This window comes from Pseudocercospora fijiensis, assembly GCF_000340215.1.
Source record: "Pseudocercospora fijiensis CIRAD86 unplaced genomic scaffold MYCFIscaffold_3, whole genome shotgun sequence".
NCBI lineage: Eukaryota > Fungi > Ascomycota > Dothideomycetes > Mycosphaerellales > Mycosphaerellaceae > Pseudocercospora > Pseudocercospora fijiensis.
In genome coordinates this window covers 2,803,601-2,823,706 of record NW_006921534.1, presented here as the reverse complement: position 1 = coordinate 2,823,706, position 20,106 = coordinate 2,803,601, and the positions used below count along the sequence as shown (strand labels likewise).

Sequence of the window (20,106 nt, the reverse complement as noted above, 5' to 3'; positions counted from 1 at the left end):
TATTTCTGATGCAAGCGGCGGCCTTGCGTCGTTCAACGTCAGCTATACAAAGTCAAGCGAAGCCGATCAGAGCAGTACTCAGCTGGCCAGGCTAAGTGAGTATTGGCATCTGAAACGGGAGGCTGCCAATTAAATCCGGGAATGACAACCTTTCCCCAGCACAGCCAGCATAGCGAAGGCAGAGCAGAAGCTGAGATCAGAGCTGAGGCGCAAGTCGAAGTGCTGCGTGTATTCCTGTAGGATTCGTGGCTGCAGGATGCCGGCTCAGCTCCTGCAAATGCAATCGCTTCGACGAATAGCTTCTTCAGCTGACCTCGCCCTCCCAGCCATCCTCTTGCAGAGATGTGCTGTCTGAAAGTCGAAACTCGAAAGGTTTTCATCGTTCCCTGATGCTGTTGTAAAGGTGAGCCTCGAGTTTGATCAAGGTTTTCATCGTTCCCTGATGCTGTTCTAAAGGTGAGCCTCGAGTTTGATCGTGTTAGCAGCAGTTTCGCGATGTTTCGCCGCGCAGATACTGCTGAACTTTGTATTGTATTGTATCCTATCCCAGCCCTTGCTGATCCATGTCTCTAAATTTTTTTCTGCTCACTGCGACGTTAAACACTTCACGCCAAATCGCTTCGCAAATCTGGTACCAGAAATGTGGAGGCCGGAACCGCGGGCTTCCAATAGTTGTTGAACAACATGGAACACTCCAATTAGGACCGCAAAGCCGAGAAACCCAAGCGCAACCATCGACCCTGTACCAATGTTCACGCCTGGGAGAACATTGTTAAGCAGTAGCTCGATAACATCTGCAGGCATAGTTGTCAATTCTGCCATATTTATGCCAGAATTATGCTCTGAAGGGCTTTCAAAAGCTGCCACTTTATTTAGCAAAAGATGAACAACAGATTGAAAGCTTCTGGACATTCGTCGTACCTTGCTCCGGTATCAGAAGTCCATCAATAATGTGAGCAACACCGCCGTAAAGCAGCAAATCGCTGCGAATAATTTCTTTCCCATTCACTGTCAACTCTACATCGCCTTGGTGTTCGATGGTGACAGTCGAGCCTTGAAGCGTGTCGTAAGTGGACTTTCCATGAGGAATGATCCCTTGGTATAGGACCTTGTGCGGTATAACATGGTATCGTAAAATCGCAGTCATCTGTTCGGTGGGCAAAAGCTTTATGAGCTGTTGAAGACCATGCAAAGCCTCATTGTGTGGTATCAGAAGTGTGACGTCGGCTTGACTTTCGAATTCCGGGATAAGTCCAGCCTGCTCAACAGCGTCAAGAAAAGTTGTAAGGTCGTTCACTTCTGCCGTCACCGAGATGTTCTGAGGTAACACCATGCTGGAGTTTAGTATGTGGATCACACCTTTATCGAAGATGACGTTCGAATGCTCCGAGCCACCGATGACTTGCAAGCCCGACTCAGTTACCACTTGTCCAGCGTTGCCTCTCGACAACTTGACAGCTGCGCCTTTGGTCACGTTTGTCAGCGCAGGTGGCACTAAGTGGCTGTGAGTGACAATGGCTGCTTTTCCCAGGTCATCGGCCATATAGACTCCTTGCAAGGCATGGTATGACAGGAGTGCTTTCGCAACCGGGGCTGGGACTTCGCTAACGTTGAAGCCCCGTGGAGCAAGATCGTTGTATGCCTGATTTGTTGGCGCGAGAATCGTAACGTTGGACAGAGAATCAAATGTTTCCAAAAGTTCGAATTGCTGGAGGAGCGAATGAAAGGTCGAAGCTGAGGACTCTGTATCAAGTGCTTTCTGAAGCGATTGGGATCGAGTGGCCGCAAGATATGCTATTAGAAGCAAGGGATATCTCAGCATATAGATGGCCATTTCGATATTTCCTGGCCCCAGCCTTGTCAGTAAGGTCCACCAGAGTCAGGCTTGCCAGAGTGCGACTTACCGATGGGATGATTGCCCTATGTTGAATGCAATTGCTCTCGGATTGCATTGCAGGATTTTCAGAGTTCATTGAGATATGGTTTTGAGGTCGTGAGCGATGCTTCAAATCTCGGTCACCGAATCCCGTCGCCCGCTCGCGTCTCAGTAGGCAATAAATGAAGTTGCTACGAAGTGACCGGTGGGTTCGAAAAGCTCTCAGGCCGCACGCTTTTGTCAAAATTGCCATCACAAATTATAGACGATGCTTTAAGCGTACAGCTGCTGCAAATCTATTCATTTCAAATGATCGAGATGGGTTGGCAGTGCTGGCTTTGCAGATTTTAGATCTCGTCATCAAGACGCGGAAAGGTGACTGTGTCGACTTCATCGTCGTGGAAAGTCCATTCGCCCGTGCCCACCCAATGCACCGGCATTCAAGCAAAGGATTCGTGGTGGGTAGAGGCGTAGGCTCTTTTCCATGGTCCACTGTTGCCGAGGCCGAGGCCGAGAAGCACTTGCCAGGGGACGGGGGACTCCTTCAACTTCGTGGACCCACCATGGCCTATATCGTAACAGCTTCGTAACATTGGAAGGAGTCAATAACAATACGTGGCTGGTATATCGATACCACGTGGAGGATGCTGGTGCTTGGCTCTTCCACCGCCATATACAGACTGATCTTGCAGGTGGTATGGCGGTCGTAGTTTTGGACGCAGTCGACGCTTGGCCGGAGGTGCCGGAGGTATACAAGGAGCGGAATGGCTTTGATGAGGGCAATGCGAAGGGCAGCGACAATGAAGGTGACGCGACATGTAAGGAGGATGTCGTTGGAAACGGACCCCCCAGTGGCGAAGTGAGAGAGATGCGCATAGGAAATGATACTCCTGCGCGAGGACGCCTGGCGACGATTTGACTTCACGTCACAGGGTGATCGATGCCCTTGGACCGGTCCAAACGGAAGGTAACATGTTCATGACCCACTGGGCAATCGCCGTTCACGATGAGGCCAGATCGCACGACGATGAGATTCAGGAAAGCGTGATATTTGTGTTTAAGAATGCTGAGGAAGCTTCTGATGAGCTCGGACTGAAGAGAGACTTCCTTGCTTTGACTTATGCTGATGGCTGGCACAGTGTGATGGGAGGCAGAAGTCCCGGGGTAATCTGGACTTGACGGCCATTGGATTGTGCGAGGACTAGCACACGCATCGCCGCAAGGGTAGTACATCGTAGAGGAGCCACTATGCAGATCAGAAAGTCCCTGAACGGAATGGGTATCATACAGTCTCAATGCGTATCTAAGGCCTGTCCGCTGCTCCACCTCTGGCCGTCTGTAGTTCCGCCTGCTCAGGCTCCTGTGTCTCCACTGCTGATGTTTCATCCACTCCAGAATATGCAGCTCCTGCTAATGCTCTCAAAGCTTGCGTCTCCTTCACAGCCCATAGTTTCCAATTCTCGAACGCTCTGTCCTCAAGCAGTTCTCCCACTTCTAGGGGTCCAAGACCGAAGTATGCACCCGTCGCCTGCGCCTCCTCCTTCGCCACGCGAAGTTGCACTTCCTTGTAATGTCGATTCCTGTATAGCTCTTTCCGTGCCACGTCGTACGCTGCAGGGCTGGAGAGTTCTGTATGCGTAAGAAGATATTGCCATCTTTGAATGACACTGCCACATGTTAGTATCTGGAATTGCCTGCGCATAGATCATTATGCCTACCTTTCTCCATTAATAGGCCTTGCGGACTGTTTCTGCATGACTCGATCCCAACCACGATGGTCGTTGCCGAATTCATCTGTATATCCAACCTTCGGCCTTCGCAAATTGTAGTCTAAAGGCAGACTCCAGTCCCACCGTTCTCGATCTCGTCCATCATCCTCAAGCACCACCCTCGGTCTGGCAAGCTCCCAGGGATGATCATTGTAGTACTCCCATCGTAACCGATCTTCTGCGTACTGTAGACTTACTGGTTTGAACAGTTGTGATGCCTTCTTGCCTGGTTTTTGAGGTCTTTGTAATGGTGGTCGCGAAAGTCGTGTCGAAGGAGGAATTTTGCCAATTACCGGATACCACGGTGGTGGTGCTGGCATCCGTTTCGCGTCTAATAGTAGTGTTGCTTGCTTGTGAACATTTTGGGGTGCGAAGTTGTATCGTCCCATGGCTGCCCTCTGAGTTTGCAAGCTATGTCATCGATGGCGACATAGTCTGATTTTGGTGTTTCAGTTGCAGTGGCAGCGAAAGGTATTCGCATATATGAAGATGTAGACCTGCAGTCAATGCCATGCATGTGCGGCGAGATGAAGACTCCCGAAGTCTAAATGTCTTGGCGCGAGCGAGCTATACACCCGACGGCTTCATCAAATTCATCTTTTCTCCTTATCTACGATCTCGTCTATGGGACAGGAATGCCAATGGTAGGCTAGTGGATTCATCTTCACAATGCCGGCCACTTCATGTCCCTACTCGCTTCCTTGTTTCGGCCTCATACACGCCAGTCAGCCACGAAGATAACCGCTCAGTCTATGGGCAATTGGATCACATGCCGGGAAGATGGAGGCGAAAAGCAATATGCACACAGCAGACCCAGTCGCGATGGTCGTGGAAGGTCACGGGAGGCATGGAAGCAACGAGAATACTTATTTGAGGATGCTTTCATACGAGGCCTGGTGGCGGCGGGAACTTGCAGAAAGCACAGAAGAATAGACACGGTCCGCCAGAGATCACACAGAAGGTCATTCACTACTGGGACGTATCGTAAGGCGGCATCAATTGCAGTGCCGGATGACGATCATAATGAGATCTCGCGACACGACTACGAAAAGCTAGTCGACATATACCCATCCTTCAACAAGTCCGCTACCAAGAAAGTCTCGAACGGACTAGTCGGGCAGAAGAAGCATGGCCATTTGCCATTGGCACCGCGACTCGTAATTACGCCAGAACAAGAGCTTTTGCAACCTCACTCGAAACGCTCGATTATTCCTCCAGAGGATGAACAGCATCGCAAGCAGCTCAAAGCGTTCGTGAGACTCCTCGAGCACAAACCAGGCATGGTGAACCTAGACAAATTATGGCGAATGTATCATGAGCTGCGGAGTCCCAGGCCCCGTTACCTCACCGATAATGTTCTCCGTCGTGCTCTGCGACATTTCGGATGGGTCGAGTTCTGGCACCAGCCCAATGCCATGCAGAGATACTTTCAGGTGCTGAACGACTGTCTTGCGGAGAATGTGCGCATAGAGATCAACCAATGGTCGACGGCAATATCTTTTGCCGGCCGTTGTGTGAGACATCTCACGAATAACGAGATCAGGCGAGCCATCGAGACTTGGATGCACATGGAACAACATGGACACGCAGCCGATCATGTCACATTCAACATTCTTTTTGACGTCGCTATAAAAGCCGGACGATTCGCACTTGCCGACACGATATTCAACGAGATCAAGAGCAGAGACATGCCCCTCGACAGATGGGCTCGCGGCAGTTTAATTTATTACGCTGGTTTAAGAAGAGAGGGCGATTCTGTGAGAAAAGCTTTTAAGGACTTCGTGGAATCTGGAGAGATCGTGGACACAAAGATCATGAACTGCGTTGTGGTCAGCCTTCTGCGATCTGGAGAGCCATCTGCCGCTGAGCATGTTTTCGAGCGCATGAAGAGCTTACATCATGACAAGTTTGGCACCAGAAGCCTGAGCGATTGGAGAGCAACGAAAGAGATGAAGATTCTGCTAAATCAAACGGCTAAGCAGCTGCGCAAGGAGAAGCAAAAGCATGAGACAACATTTTTCGGCGCGCCGTTCGCTTCTGACCAGAAACGCGATGAAATCCAGAAAGCGGCTCCCATCGCACCTGATGCTGAGACGTACATGATTTTGATTAATTATCACGCCTGCAGAAGTGGTGACATCGACAAGATCTGGGATCTGATGGAAGAGATGCGCGAGCATGAATTCCGTCCTCATGGCAGCACATACCTGTATTTACTGCGTGGTTTCCACGCTCACGGAGGTTATCCATTCTCGGCGTGGAATCATAGACGGCTTGAAGAGACTTGGCAGGAAGCCGTGAGATTTTGCTCTCCAAGTACATCTCCCGACATCAACACAACATTGAATGTTGATCAGAAGACCGATACCAGTCGCAGCGCATCTAGATCTGTCAATGTGCCGGACGAGGACTACGAGGCACTAGACGCGGCGCAATATGGCAATTTTGGAGATGACAATGCCTCAACCGTGGATACTAGCAAGTCCTCGGAAGATGGCGGCACAGCGGACGACGGTTCTATGGATATGCTTGGGGCAATGATGACTGGACGCCATGACTTGGCTGTAGAAACATCCACGAATCACACCGGGGAGCAGCCTTTCGAGTCATCTGACATTGATGCTGCTCATGACGTGTTGACTGTTTCTGGACACAATGAAACGGTTCAGCCGTCTTCCGGGAAGAGCGATCCCTTGCCATCTTCGACTTTTGTACCGATGGAGGCGAATGAAATCCGACAGCGCCTCGACCCCGCGCCCTCTGATCAAGATCCATTCTCGTCCTCTACTGGCTTTGGTTCCTTCGTCCTTCGTGGCGAGACCTTACCACAAGAACCTCTTGAATCACCAGAGATCAATGACTCGTCCGATGCCAACACAGATAGTGATCATTCTTCGTCAGGCGATGAGGATGCTGACTTTCGGCCATTCCTCGAACAAGATCGTACGGTCTACATGACGACGAGCTTCGGCATTGCGGCCATCCGTGCTTTCTACCATTGTATGGGAAGGAAGCGTATGTTGGCTGTGTGGGAAGAGCTCAGGACACGCTGGGTGGGCGAGCCTGACATTGATTGGTCGAGGATTGAGCAGGAAGTGCAAAAGTGTCAGGTTGATGCGGATAAGTATGTTGATGCTGCTGCAGATGGGCCATATCAGAATAGAAGCAATTCGTTCTGACGGTCTTGAGTGAGTGTACACACCGTACAGCGCCACGATATGAATGCAATATATCATAGTGAAGCCCTTGATTCCTTGCTCGATGCGTAGCTCGATAGGTCCGTGGGCACAAGACAACGCCTCGACGGAAAGCCGCGATTAGCAATGTACGCTCTTTTCAACTCTGCAGAAGACGCATCTTCAGTCATGGTAGCGTTTCAAGACAGCGAGCAGCCGATTCGCAAAGACTATGCTTGCCGTTATATACGATTGCGGACGAGAACTTTGATGCCAAGCCAGAGCAAAGCCTAGACGGCACTCTTCATCAGACGGGTGGGAACTACTATGAAGAATGATTACGTCGACTTGATTAATTAGATTAAACTAGGATTAGATAAGAGTACAAGCTTAAATAAACTAAAAAGTCCAAGCCTCTATCCGCCGATTGAGTGCAGCATAGATGATGATATTGAATAGAGGTTGATGTGATGAAAGGGAGAAATGAGCAAAAAAGATTTGCGTCGACTATCGCGCGCGATATTGACAAGAGTGACTGGAGCAATGTTAGGACATACTCCTTGCCAGTGAGACGCAGTGTGTAGCTTACGATTCGAACTCACGCCCTTTCGGACCACGGATTTGTGTTCAAGGTTGAGACCTTAACGTGGCGCCTTAGACCGCTCGGCCTGAACCAATGTTAGCGAATGATTGGATCATTCAAGATGGACTTGCGCTCACCATCTTGCCCATTGATTGGATGGAGAGGGAGTTTTTCCATCTGTACATGACACTACAGTCGAAATCGATGGTGCGTCTTGGCTTCCGAGATCGGTCAGCCGAATTGTGCAGGAAGTCCGATCCGCTCCGCGACTCCAGATGAAAGAGCTGTCATTGGAACAGCGGGGATACGATACTGCTAACCTGGTGATCCAGAGAAAGTCACTTGAGTCATCCAATTTCTCGTCAAATTTTGCATGGATGGGTGCCTTGTGCCCCGGAAGTGAGGTCGAATTCCTTGGCAGAACGCTAGCCTTTCTCGGAAGCTTCCCCCTTTTCCTGTCTCGACATCAACTTTCACACCCCCATCGACCACGACACTGAAGACGTCTTACAGTGCAGCCCGAGAATGTTCGAGTTCGACACTTGCATTGATAAAACGTTGGACGCGGTGTGCTGCTTCGCTTTTGAAAATACGCAGATACAGCCGGCAGTTGGATTAACTTACCTTGGCAACTTACAGGCCGTATATAGCACGAACAACAAACACAACAGCAGCTGTCAGCATCTGACAACAATATTCACCTCACGTCGCTCAAATTGCCTACACCGCTGTGTGTCTCACTAACGGCGCCTGAATTTGCAGCTTATGCGAATGCCACAGCAGTCCTCTGAAAATGCCTCGGTGTAACTAACGACAGCCAGGAAAAATGTATCGATCTTCTACAACAATAATGACAGATTGACCTCCTTCCGATCCTGATTGCTGTGCATAGCTGGCCCCCTAAGCCCTGAAAAGTTAATTTTGCTGCAAATGGCAGGAACCCAGCCTCTGCTGATGATTTTTAGGAGCAACACTGATGATAGACTTTCCATCGATTCGCGCATTCCCTGGCGAACGGCAGGCACAGGCACTGCTTGTATAAATCGTATTGTTTCGATGGCGACACATGATTGCCCAGATCGTGCCAAGCTCATTCCGGGGTCGCTGGCAATTGTACAAAGTAGTGACAGTAGTGACAGGCACCGAACCTGTTGAACAGTCAGGGCTCCGTTGACTACACGTACTCCCAAACGTGTGGCAATCATCCTCGAACCTAGCCGCCGTGGCGGTTCACCACCCTCGCATTCTTGGTCAGTATACATAGACCTGCCAACTCATCCTTTTCCACATATCTCACTGGACACTATCTCTTTTTCATCATTCGTCGGATGGTCATTATGTTTATTCGTAATCTTCAAGCGGTTCTACTCACAGCACTTGTCGCCCTCCATGCTACAGCAGCGCAGGATGCGAAGGCCGATGCCAAAGCGAAGATGGCAAGTTTGCAGGACTCGGCCTCGAAGATTGTACATGCGAACGCCGCGAAGGGAGCGACAGGGTGCACCAGCCAAAACATGATAATTCGCAAAGAATGGTACGTGTACAACTCGAGCGACAAAGATATGAACCTGAGCTGAACGTGTGTGTGTGTGTGTGTGTGTACAGGGGCGACATGAGTCGAGCTGAAAGGCTCGACTACATTCGAGCAGTCAAATGCCTGAAAACGAAGCCGGCAAAGACGGATCCAAAATATGCTCCAGGTTGCAAGAACCGATATGATGACTTCGTCGTCGCACATATCATGAACACTTTTACTGTTCACTTTTCACCCTGGCTGCTGCCTTTTCATCGGGTGTTTTTGTGGGAGTTTGAGAAGGCGCTGCGGAACGAGTGTGGTTACACAGGAGGTAAAGCAGTCATATGAAGGGACCAGTTGCCATGGAGTACTAACCAGGCTCTGCACAGGGCAGCCGTATTGGGACTGGTCCAGATATATCGGTCAGCCGATAGAGACATGGCCAATGTTCGATGGATCAGACACCTCGATTGGAGGAAATGGGCACGTCACATCTGGTAGTCAAGGGTGCAGCTGCGTGACTGAGGGTCCTTTCAAAGATTGGGTCGTAAATCTAGGACCAGTCGGCGAGGGTGTAGCTTGCAAGAGAAATCCACAGGATAATGGTCTTGGATACAATCCGCGCTGCCTGGAACGACAATTCGATTCATCATACTTGGCTAACCTCACGTACGAAAAGGTCCTTGCGCAAGTACACGACTACAACGGTAAGCAATCGCAGAGAACGTGTAAAGACATTGCTGACTGTCGCTTGAGATATCAACAACTTCGGCCTTGCGATTGAAGCTTGGCCAACGGGAGTACATCCGATCCCTCACATGCTTATGGGAGGACTTCAAGCCGATATTCCTGCTTCTCCCGGCGACTGCTGGTTCTGGATGCACCACAACAACCTCGATCGCTTCTGGCTATATTGGGCGAGTCTAGACTGGAACAAGCGATGGAATGCGCTGGGTAATTCTGACGCGTACACCGCATCGAGACAGGCGAACAGATGTGAGTTCGAAGACAATCCTCTTGTAATGAGGTGCTGACCGAAGTCCAGGGCCAGTTGCGAAACAAGTCTCAATGGACAGCAGGATAGTCCTCAGTCCTGCATTTCCAGAGTACAGAGTGGGAGACACATTCGACCCAGCAGGCGGGCCATTCTGCTACAATTACCAGTAGTAAGGATTAATCGCATCTTGTTTTGTACATATTGAAAGTTCTGCATCGCTCTAGTCACGCACCTTGGAGCGACGATATAGACCAAAGGACATTTCAGGCGTTCAGCCATACCACTTGAAATCGCTTCCGTCGGTCTAGACTTGACTACATTTACTGACAATCCAGGGGGTTGTTATAATTGCGACATCCGTGCACGTTTCGCAGCCACGCGTTCGCGGGTAAGCACAAGCAAGATTCCTGTTCTTGAAACATACCCCTTCACGAACGACCAACGAACTTTTCGAGAACTTCGGAACACGGACGAGATGGATTGATTTGACCGCACAGTCTTCGGTCGGGCATATCCAAGCCGCAATTCAAGCCATTTTCCAAGTCTTGCCACGAGCCAACACGAGCAGACGCTACATAGGAATCGAATTACAGGCGTGTCGAGACGGACAAGCGACGAAGACAATGGCCACGTTTGGAGTGCTATCAACCCGAATCTACGAAATTATATACGAAGTGCTGCTACAATACCACTCGAGCAAAGCAGCAAGCTATGTCCGTCCATGGCCTCCTACCGAAATTGATTGAATTTTCACGTTCAGAAGAGGTGTTTCCACCATCCACATGCATCTCGTTGTCGTGCCTTCACTCGCAGAACGAGCAGTTCTACACAGCTTTGCTTGTTCGCGATGAGTCCCATACGGAAGTGAATAAGATGCGCATGTGAATTTGGTCTGAGTCCATTCACTTTGCGCACATTCTGAAGCAGCTCCCTGTGCATCTGTGAACATGAGCTCGCTTCAGATACCTCAGCATTTCTCGACAATAGACCGATCAGCGCCATGGACGAGCTCAGGAGAGCAGCCACGGAAGCTCGACGTATGGCTGAGCTAGGCGAAAGAAGGCGTAGCAGTCGAGATCTTAGCGGTAAGCCCATCCTCGAGTCTCGCCTTAAAGTTGACACTAACGCTGGACAAATTATGAAGATGTCATTCGCGAGCGATAGTGGATGGAATGGCGTGTACGCCAAGGATTCGAGCGCCAGTGGCAGGCAGCTGAGGAAGTTCTCCCCTACGTAGAGCGCAACGTCTCGCGCGCGGAGAGAGCACCAGAACCTGCCAGAAGCGATGGAGAACGATCGGCCCACGCTTATGATCCATATCAGCTACCAGCGCGAGGCTACCGCTCCGCATCGTCGCCATCCTTCAGTTTTCATCGTGCAAAAAGACCGGCTCGAATTCCAACACGGTTTGAGGGCTATGAGACTCGGAATGTGGTCCCAAGTAATCGACAAAGCAGGAGAACCTCCTTGATTGGTCCTCAGAGCACGGAACGGCACTACCAAAGCTCTCACTTTCAAGCAGAGCCCAGGCCTCGCGGCGATGACAGTCATCAGCTGCCTCAATTACATGTTCAACACCAGGCGCAGTATGTGCCACCACCTGGATACAGTACAGCTCTGGCAGAAAGCCGTGAAGCAATTCAGGCTTTTCTGAATGATGAGTACGATCCACCACCGCTGTATGACAGTCTCGAAAGACCGCGGCGGAAGGATAAAAAGGAGATTCGTGCCAAGGACCACCAGAAGGCATTGAGTTGGCTGGCTGGGAGGAGGACGCTGGGTGGGAGTAGGAGAGGCTGAGTCTGGTCCACTGCTCAAACTGGTGTATCTCGAGTTGGGTATGAGATGGGGTCTGACAGAAGTGCATGTAATATCGGGGGTGTTGAGATCAATAGCCTCGCCTCAGACAGGTATGATGGGGCTTGCTTCAGAGTGGCGGAATGATTTAGAGCTTCTCAAAGCAATTATCATGATGCTTTGTAATCATTTCCGCTTCAATTCATGATGACCTTCGAAGCGACACTTAGCAGCCAACTCGCATCCTGCCATCCAGAAACCTCTCCTTGTACCTTGCCGCCATCTCCAAGTGGAGCCGGCGGAGCGTGAGCAGTCAATCTGTCTTTCTCCTCTTTCTTCCGCTTCGCTTCAGCTTCCATCCTCCGTCTGCTTTCTTCTGGAGTCTCATTCTCTACCGCAGCGTATGCGTTCTCATCATCTGTAGTATCAATATGCTCGGTCACGCTGAAGAGGTTGAAATGCATGATACGGTCCACCAAGTTTCCTAGCCCATAGCTATTTTCGCCGCTCAGCTTTTCGATATCCAGATCTTCTTCAGGTTCCTCATCCTGACCACGCTTCTCTTCCGGACTTACAAAGCCCGGCTCGGTGATGAGAGGTGTGATGGGGTAATCAAAATATCCTGCCTGTTCCGATCGTCGTGGTGTCCTAGACCCTACGGGAGATGCTAAACGAGAAGTTTTCCTACTTGCAGGTCGGCTACCGTATCTGCTACCCCATCTACTTGTTCTTTGGCTGACCGGACTTCCACCATCGTACTGTGCGAGGCGTAATCTGTTCGTAGTCGAGCTCAAAGCAGCCATCTCTTCGTAATGATCATCGTCGTCGTCGTCGTCTTCAGACGATGCTGGTGCTAGCGCTGTGGCACTTTCACGAGAAGACAACCAGCTTTGTCCCTTGTCTTCTCTCACGAGCATGGAAGCTGTAGAGCCCGTATGTGTCAACCAGTTATCGGACTCTGTAGGCCTTGGAGTAGCATTGCCGCTCTTGCGTCCCCGCGAGCTACTATATCTGTATCTTTTGCTGACAGGTACACCCGGACCAGCAAGTCTCTGCGCAGCCATTTCTGCCCTCTGCTGTGCTGTAATGGCAGCTTCGCTCTTGGCTTTGGGGATTTGCCCGCTTCCATATTCTGTGCGCCCACGATTCTGGTTGAAAGCATGCATATTGGCAGAGGCAGAGTATGTATATCCGGTCTCCCCTTCTGCATCATATTCCGCATCATTGTTGTCGTAAATGGAGTTCTTCCTGCTCAGGCCACCGCCGAGATGTCGTCTGGAATTGCTCCGGGACAAAATACCAGGTGTAGTAGGCGCAGATTTTCCATGGAGATAAGACAAATGCTGGCGTGCGAACGAGGCATCTTCTCCGGCGTCGTACGGAGTTCGTAATGGTGATTTTGGTGGGACGTCACCCTTGGTCGGTTCGTACTGTTTCGACAGCGGTGCGAGGCGGAGGTCTGCGAGGTTTGTAGTAGATCGCTTTGCGCGGGAGCGTGAACGCGGCGTATTTGTTCCTGAGGCCATTCTTGAATCTGCACTTCCACTCGAATTGTAGAAATAATGTGGAAACGAGCAACGTGAAGGGCTCAAGCTCGATATATACAGATTCACTTCACATCAGTTGAATCCCTGCCTCACCCGAACTAGCAGTAGCTCCACTTGTCGTTCTCCAGACCCTGGCACAATGCAACCTCGGCCCTTACATCGACATCACCTCATTCACTGCACCACAATTTTCACATGACATCTTATACCATTGGTTGATTTGGCGAATCTGAAGTTATTTCACAGGAATTTCAAATGGTACGGTGACGTGGTATCGCCAATCCTTTAGATCGGGCTTTTCTAAAGCGTTATGTTATGAGTTTGATTCTAGCCCCGAGGGCAGGATACATTACACACACAGATCACGATTCACGACAAGCTCAGCACCTCCCACAAGATCTTATCAATTTTGTTGAAAGGAGATGACAAAGCCCCAAAGCATCCATCCACCCCGAATCCTTCAATCCCCGGCTTCACAGCATTCTCAATCATACACCGCCGTCCACAAAGCAACATAACATTCTCTCCCTTCTCATCAGGCCCAAACAAAAACTTCTCCATCAATACCCTATCCACAGACCCTTTCTTCCCATCCCAATCCTCGCTCAGATTCCTCAAAACATACTTAATCCTCAACTTCGCTTCACTTCCCTACTCGTACTCCTCCAACGCCTTCTTCAACAGAATGTCTTCCTCCGGTTTGTTCCCATCAATGACAAGAAGTTCGGTTGGGTCGGATTGAATTAGACAAAAGCGAGCGATGAGTTAAACTCCCGGCGCGAGACCTGTACCGCCTACAACTAGGGGAACGCGTTTGAATATTGGTTCTACACCTTGAAAGGAAATCAGCCATTCGCGAGGTATATGGTATCGCCTTCTGGACCTTCGATTTCGATTTCTGAGCCGATGGGGAGGTTGGATAGGGCCAGGGATACATTCATTAGCTCGAGCAGTGTTACTGGAAGAGAGGCGATAATTTTGCCATGCAATTGCCCATTACGCATACTCGTCATTAACACTCGCAAACTCACTTGAAGTCTGGAGGCTGGAGCAATTGCATGTGAACTCTACGTCAGTGTTGAGTTTGTACTTCAGATTGGATTCCGAAGTCGTTATCCTGCACTCGACTATGAAGCGCCTTTGATTGGCGTTAGCTCTGCTTATTTCCATCGCCTTTAAGATAATATCGGCGTCCATAGCTCCCAAATCCAGCAGCGAAACGGCTGATTTATCTCGTCCAATTTGTTCATAAGACCTGATGAAGTGAAACTATCTGAAGGGGTTCAGGCCATGTTGTAGGCATCTCGGTAGTAGTCGTCGAATCCACCATCCGTGGTTGCAGCTTCGGTATCGGCAGTGTCCGTGCTGACAGTTGAAGGAAACTGATCTGAGACTAGATCTGCCTGGAGGCTCTGGTAGAGTGGTGAATCAGACCGAGGCATTGAATCAAGGTCGAGGCTCGCGTTGAGCAAATCTATCCGGTGTTGAAGGTGTGCATCGAGCTGTTGGAGGTGGCCGTCTGTCTCCTGACGTGTTTTCAAGCGATCTGTGGCTCGTGTATTGCTCGCGAAGGCCGCCGTCAAAGCCTGTATCAGGGTATTGATAGCCCCTCTTGGAATTCGTCTGGCGATGCAGAAGAGAATGGCAATTTGAGCAACGGTGGCGGCAGCTCCGAGTGCGTAAATGGGCGTGGTGACCTCGTCGATTGTGGACCACTCGGAACTTATGATGTATGTGTAATATCGAAACCTGCGATGCTAGGTGAATGAGCTCGTGAGCACTACTGGCGTGTGACAGATTCGAATCGCACACGCGGGGCGCTCGTCATTGCAGCTTGTAACAATAGATACCGGTATTCATGTCTTGATAAGTTCATGACCATGCGACAAGTCCTCAAGGAGTCCAAAAGGCTGTGTTCCCTTACATTGTATGCCCCAACTCCTCGCTAAACTCAATATGGGTATCAAATTTTCACGCGTTACCACTCATGAGCCCAGCTCTGCCTGTCTTACTCTCAGCTCTTGCTCCTCCTTGTCTGCAATCTTCCTCATCTCGAGCAATGCATGTACTTTGCTCATGATCTCATCGAATTGCTCAACTACTCTCGGTGTTGGCAACACTATCAGCTCTGGCACGCCGATGTGCGTCAAAATGGCACCAATCTTCTCGGTCATGATGGTGCTCTTTGCGGTGCGCGGTTTGATGACGCGATCGCTTGCGAAGGAGATACCAGATGATGGTTTCGCATTGTCTGCGGATGCTTCGACAATACCGTAGCGCAGCTTATCGGCCTTGGAGAAGTTGTCTGGAAGGGCCGATGAAGGGGTGGCGGAGGGGAGGGAATCGCGAGTCTGGCGCCGCGAGGGAAGAACGCCGCCTGCGTCGGACAGCGCGGCAGTCGAAGCTCGCGGGCCATGGGATGAGCTGGTGTGTAGTGGTGGAAGCATGCCAGCTGCGCCTGGTCCATCATAGGCCGGATTGCCGGTCGGACGTAGACGGGGATTCTTCTTCATGCGATCCTGAGCGAGCAGTTGCTGCCACAGCTGCGTCAGTGCTTGGCTTGTGGTGTACTGGTAGGCATTGGTGGCAGGATTGGGATAGTCCAGTCTGCGGCGCAGTTCTTCGCGCTGGCTGTCGAGAGTGGCGTGGTTCAGCATGATGCGTTGCAGCTCGCTGAGAAGGACCATCTCCTCGTCGACCTCGTTTGCCTTGCGGTAGAGGTGCAGCTCGGCCAGCTTCTTTCGCGACTTCTCTTGGTCGGGGTTGAAGTTGGTGAGGGTCTCGTACAGCTGGTAGTCGGAAGTGCCCATCGATGCTATCGGAGTGCGCACTTGCAGCAGCTGAGCAGAGATGTAGTAAAAGCGCTTCTTCAATTCTTCCATACTGCGCTCCTTCCCGCCCTCGAAATCGTAGTGGTCTGCGATGATGGGCCATTTCGCGTTGCATTCCCGGTAGACATCGACCAGATAATCTGTCTCCTCCTTCGTCCAGTCTGCTTCCTGCAGGACTTTTTCATATGTTTCTTCCTCGTACTCGGGCACTTCGAGCTTGACGTTGTATTTCTCGAACCGCTCTCCACTGTCGGTATCGCCGTTGCTGTTCGGGGGGTTCGCGTTTGCGCGTCGCCATCGATGCACGTTGATATCTTGCCGCGACGCAGAGGCCGGCGTGGCATCATTGGTCCATTTCGCCGCCTTACGAGGCTGCACCAGTCGCGGTCTCCTGTCGGCCAGCATGGCGTGGCGTGGCGTAGCGACGTGGAGTGCGTGCGTGCGTGCGTGCGTGCGGGTGCGTGTGTGTGCTCTGAGATCAAGTTGCGATCGCGAAAGGCGAAAGATCACAACTGCTCTGTGGCAGTGGCCTGTATTGGACTAGAGCCTTCTTGGCGTCACAGCGACGCATCCCCTTAACGAAGTCCGTGGTTAAGTCCGTCGAACACCCACCCTGGCTCTGCCCTTGTCGGGTTCCACTTCTGATGCTAAATATGGTGTGGCCCTATACAAACCTGCATCGCCCCTCGAACTGCGAGGCTGTCCGATTAGGTCTCGGATTTAGCCGTAGTAGAGCTAAAGGTTAAGAAGCCGATACCTTTACGAGTCGTCCCCTAGTAAAGGTTTTGTAGCAAACCTTCGTAAGTAAAGGTATAGAAGAAGGCAATAGAGGCGCTAAGTACGCTACCGAGACAGGTATATAGATAATAAACCGTAGATTAAGACCTTCTAATAACTAATTAGCTACTAATAACCGAGTCTCGGCTATCTTATATACGCCGTCGACTAAGTCGCTATAAGCTTAGTAAAGACATACTTCTAGCACTAATTAAACCGCCGAGTCTACTTAAGAAGTAGTTTAATATTAGTCTACTTATAGCTAAGGTTAACCGGCTCGTAGAGGTAGTAAGGGACTTAAGGGTAGATATAAACCTCCTATAGAAGGAGGTTAAGAAGGAGGTTAAGAAGGAGATTAAAAAGGAGGTTACGGAGTCGCCTATAGTAGTTGCTAGCTCCGCCGAAGAAGGCTCTCGAAGTAAGGTAATAGTTATTAAAAGGGCGGAGTTTAAGGCACTCTAGTTAAAGGTTAAATAGCTATATAAGACGATTACCTCGCTTATAAAGATGTAGTGTGCTTTAAATGCCGGCTATAAAGCTAACTTATCGGTAATAGCGACTATTGTTAATCGCTAGTAGAGGTTAAAGAGCCCTCCGGCTTTAGGCTCTTAAAGAAGGTATATAGATTAGGCTAGTTATACTATATTAGGTTATATGCCTTATATAAGGCAATAGGACTATAATAGGTATAATAATAGACTGTCTAGTGCTCGGTTGTCTTGTTAAGTAGCTAGTGTTTAAACCCCTAGGCGGTCCTTATATACTTATATAGGAAGTAACGTTAGCGTTATAAAATAGGCTTCTAGTCGTAGATAGCGTTACTACTATAAGCGAGGCGACGAAAGTCCTCGGCTATAGGTAGGCTATCGCCCTTCTTAATCTAATAGCGCCGAGATCTTAGTACTCCGCTATTATATAAGTAACTTGCGATAAACTAACCGGAGCTTCGAGGTAGTAGTAGAGTTAGTATACGCAGAGCCCTCGAAGCGGCCTCTATTGCCTCTACCGTATTAAGCTCTTGTTATCCGAGGCAGACTATTTGCTATACTAATAATATACGGAAGTCGCGTTACTAAGTAAATCGCTGCTCTTTAGTCTACTATTTATTACCTCGTAGAAGGACGAATAAGTTAACTACTATAGCGTCGAGTAGGAAGTAGAACAATAGATACTAGCCCTTCCTTAACTTGTATTATATCGAGTAATAGTAGCGCAGCTAGTCGTAAATGTCTACGCTACCTATATAATTATTATATAATGCCGCAACCTCTAGAATAGTTATCTCTTCCTTGCTATTAGTTTTCTAGTAAGGCCGTACGTACTTATCGATATAGGCGTTATTACTAGCTCGAGGGCAGCCTCGAAGCCGCTATAACCGCTCGAATAGACGGCACCCTGTCGTAAGAAACTAGACAAGGTTTCTATCCTACTAGATTACTACCGCTATACTATAAATTGCCTTATAAAGCAGTGTATTATAGGGAAAACGCGTGCTCTTCTAATTAAGGGCTAGGAAGGTCGAATTCTTCCTCGTACTATCTCGTTTTAGTATTCCTAGCTTTTCGAAGGTTTTACCTCGCTATAGCTAAGAAAGTAAGCTAGATCGTATAGTACTAGTCGCAGCGATGCCTAGGTACCTTAAGACTGCAAATAATAGCACGTTATTAAATAGATTATCTATATAAATATAGAAGAAGCGTTATAGGAAAGGAAGTTATAGGATTAGTCGAAGAACAGCCTACCTAAGCGAGCTTAGCTTAGAGCTAAGCGAGACGGCAGGCGACACGATTAGGCTTTCGGGTGTCTCGGTAGCGCGGTCGGTACGGGCCGTAGTAGTATAACTTTCTTTTCTTACTTGCTATACTAAATACAGTCCTATATTCAATCCGTAACTAATACTACTAGGACTACGGTTCTTACGCTTACGACGCTTCTTATTACTCTCCTTCTGCCGCTCCTTCTTCTTAGCGTCCGTAAGAACCTCTAGAGTTACTACTAGGTACTAAGCGACTATCGAAGCGATAGAATCCGGATCTTTAGCCTCCTATTTATATGCTTTCCGAGGGCTCGAGAACAAGAAGGAATATAGGTACCTATCCTTATACAGATATAGCATATAATATCCGATAGGCGTTAGCTTACCTCTTATTATAATTACATGCCTAGATTTACCTATAAACCGGATTATGCTCTCGTCGATAGATACGTTAGTACTAGGTACGACTACCTCGCGGAATTTGCTACGTAATATATTAGCAAGCGGCAGCATCTAGGTCTAGGTAGGTAAGCCTCTTCTACTTAACGAGAGCGCGTTATTCCGGCACTATAAAGCAGCCTTAATCTGTTTAAACCGCTACTCGCTTATATAACTAATAATAGGATATAATAGCTAGTATCTATCGTTACGCTAGTAGTCGGACTTGTCGGCTATTTAAATAGCGGACATATAGATAATAATACCTACGAAGATCCGCATTGTTAGCTTGTCTACCGGCTTCTACTAATAGCTAGAAACGAAGACCTTATCGCCCTTCTTAAAGTCCGGTTTATTACTAGTATACTCGTTAGTATACTTAACGAGGCAGTCTATAACCTTATTAGTCTAAAAGAGTAAGAAGAAGCGATATTAGACGTTGTCTATTAATAACAAGTTATTACTACGGAGGTCTAGCGGCAAATTAACCTGCCGCTAGTAAGAGGTACTAGTTAGTAGCTCGTATCGACCCTCGTTAATCTCTCTGTTTTTTAGATAATATAATCCGCCTACTCTACTATCTACCCCTATATCCTCGACCTTATTATCCCCTTCTACGACTACTAAACTCTTATCGTCTACGCCGCTTAGTATAGGTTCTCCCGCCTTCTTAAATATCGGCTCTTTTCCTCTACTTAGCTAATTAGTATTTAACTTATTATCGTCTATTAAACTAGTAGATATATCTAGCTAATTATTACCTTTATCGTCGTTATAACTATCTTCTATAAAGGCCTAGAAGCTCGCTATTCTTATATGCTTCTTAGCGGTATTAAGTTTAGAGATATAAAGTTAATTAAATTATATATAGAAGCCGATAGCGGCGACAATAGCTAAGCGCTCGAAGAGGCTTAACGTACCTTTAACTAAGTCTAATTAAGGCCTGTCTATTTACCTATAAAGCGGCTTCTATATACTAACTATATAGATACTATAGGGGTCGACCCCTGTTTAACCGACGAACCCCGAGCAGGTACGAGTTC

General features: G+C 49.0%; 6 protein-coding genes across 6 annotated transcripts; 2 read left to right on the top strand and 4 right to left on the bottom strand.

The window, feature by feature from the left end:
• Positions 1-868: 868 nt before the first annotated feature.
• Positions 869-1,822, bottom strand: MYCFIDRAFT_135682 (uncharacterized protein; the record flags this gene model as incomplete). Its single annotated transcript, XM_007926750.1, has 1 exon — positions 869-1,822. One exon carries the CDS (start codon positions 1,820-1,822, stop codon positions 869-871), a length of 954 nt encoding a protein of 317 aa, XP_007924941.1.
• Positions 1,823-3,179: 1,357 nt separating this feature from the next.
• Positions 3,180-4,034, bottom strand: MYCFIDRAFT_187371 (uncharacterized protein; the record flags this gene model as incomplete). The annotated part of the gene is made up of 2 exons (XM_007926749.1): positions 3,180-3,543; positions 3,595-4,034. 2 exons carry the CDS (start codon positions 4,032-4,034, stop codon positions 3,180-3,182), a joined length of 804 nt encoding a protein of 267 aa, XP_007924940.1.
• A 1,023-nt stretch (positions 4,035-5,057) lies between these two features.
• MYCFIDRAFT_110055 (uncharacterized protein) lies at positions 5,058-6,698 on the top strand (the record flags this gene model as incomplete). The annotated part of the gene is made up of 2 exons (XM_007926748.1): positions 5,058-5,961; positions 6,586-6,698. Coding segments are annotated over 2 exons (1,017 nt in total), but the record flags the coding sequence as incomplete, so codon positions are not given.
• Positions 6,699-8,743: 2,045 nt separating this feature from the next.
• MYCFIDRAFT_163142 (uncharacterized protein) lies at positions 8,744-10,199 on the top strand. Its single transcript, XM_007926747.1, has 5 exons — positions 8,744-8,938; positions 9,010-9,251; positions 9,310-9,627; positions 9,677-9,916; positions 9,966-10,199. Exons 1-5 carry the CDS (start codon positions 8,838-8,840, stop codon positions 10,085-10,087), a joined length of 1,023 nt encoding a protein of 340 aa, XP_007924938.1. The 5' UTR covers positions 8,744-8,837; the 3' UTR covers positions 10,088-10,199.
• A 1,646-nt stretch (positions 10,200-11,845) lies between these two features.
• MYCFIDRAFT_210847 (uncharacterized protein) lies at positions 11,846-13,254 on the bottom strand. The gene has a single exon (XM_007926746.1). The coding sequence runs from the start codon at positions 13,238-13,240 to the stop codon at positions 11,912-11,914; it is 1,329 nt and encodes a 442-aa protein (XP_007924937.1). The 5' UTR covers positions 13,241-13,254; the 3' UTR covers positions 11,846-11,911.
• A 1,290-nt stretch (positions 13,255-14,544) lies between these two features.
• On the bottom strand, positions 14,545-16,497 carry MYCFIDRAFT_195396 (uncharacterized protein; the record flags this gene model as incomplete). Its single annotated transcript, XM_007926745.1, has 2 exons — positions 14,545-14,847; positions 15,274-16,497. 2 exons carry the CDS (start codon positions 16,495-16,497, stop codon positions 14,545-14,547), a joined length of 1,527 nt encoding a protein of 508 aa, XP_007924936.1.
• Positions 16,498-20,106: the final 3,609 nt, after the last annotated feature.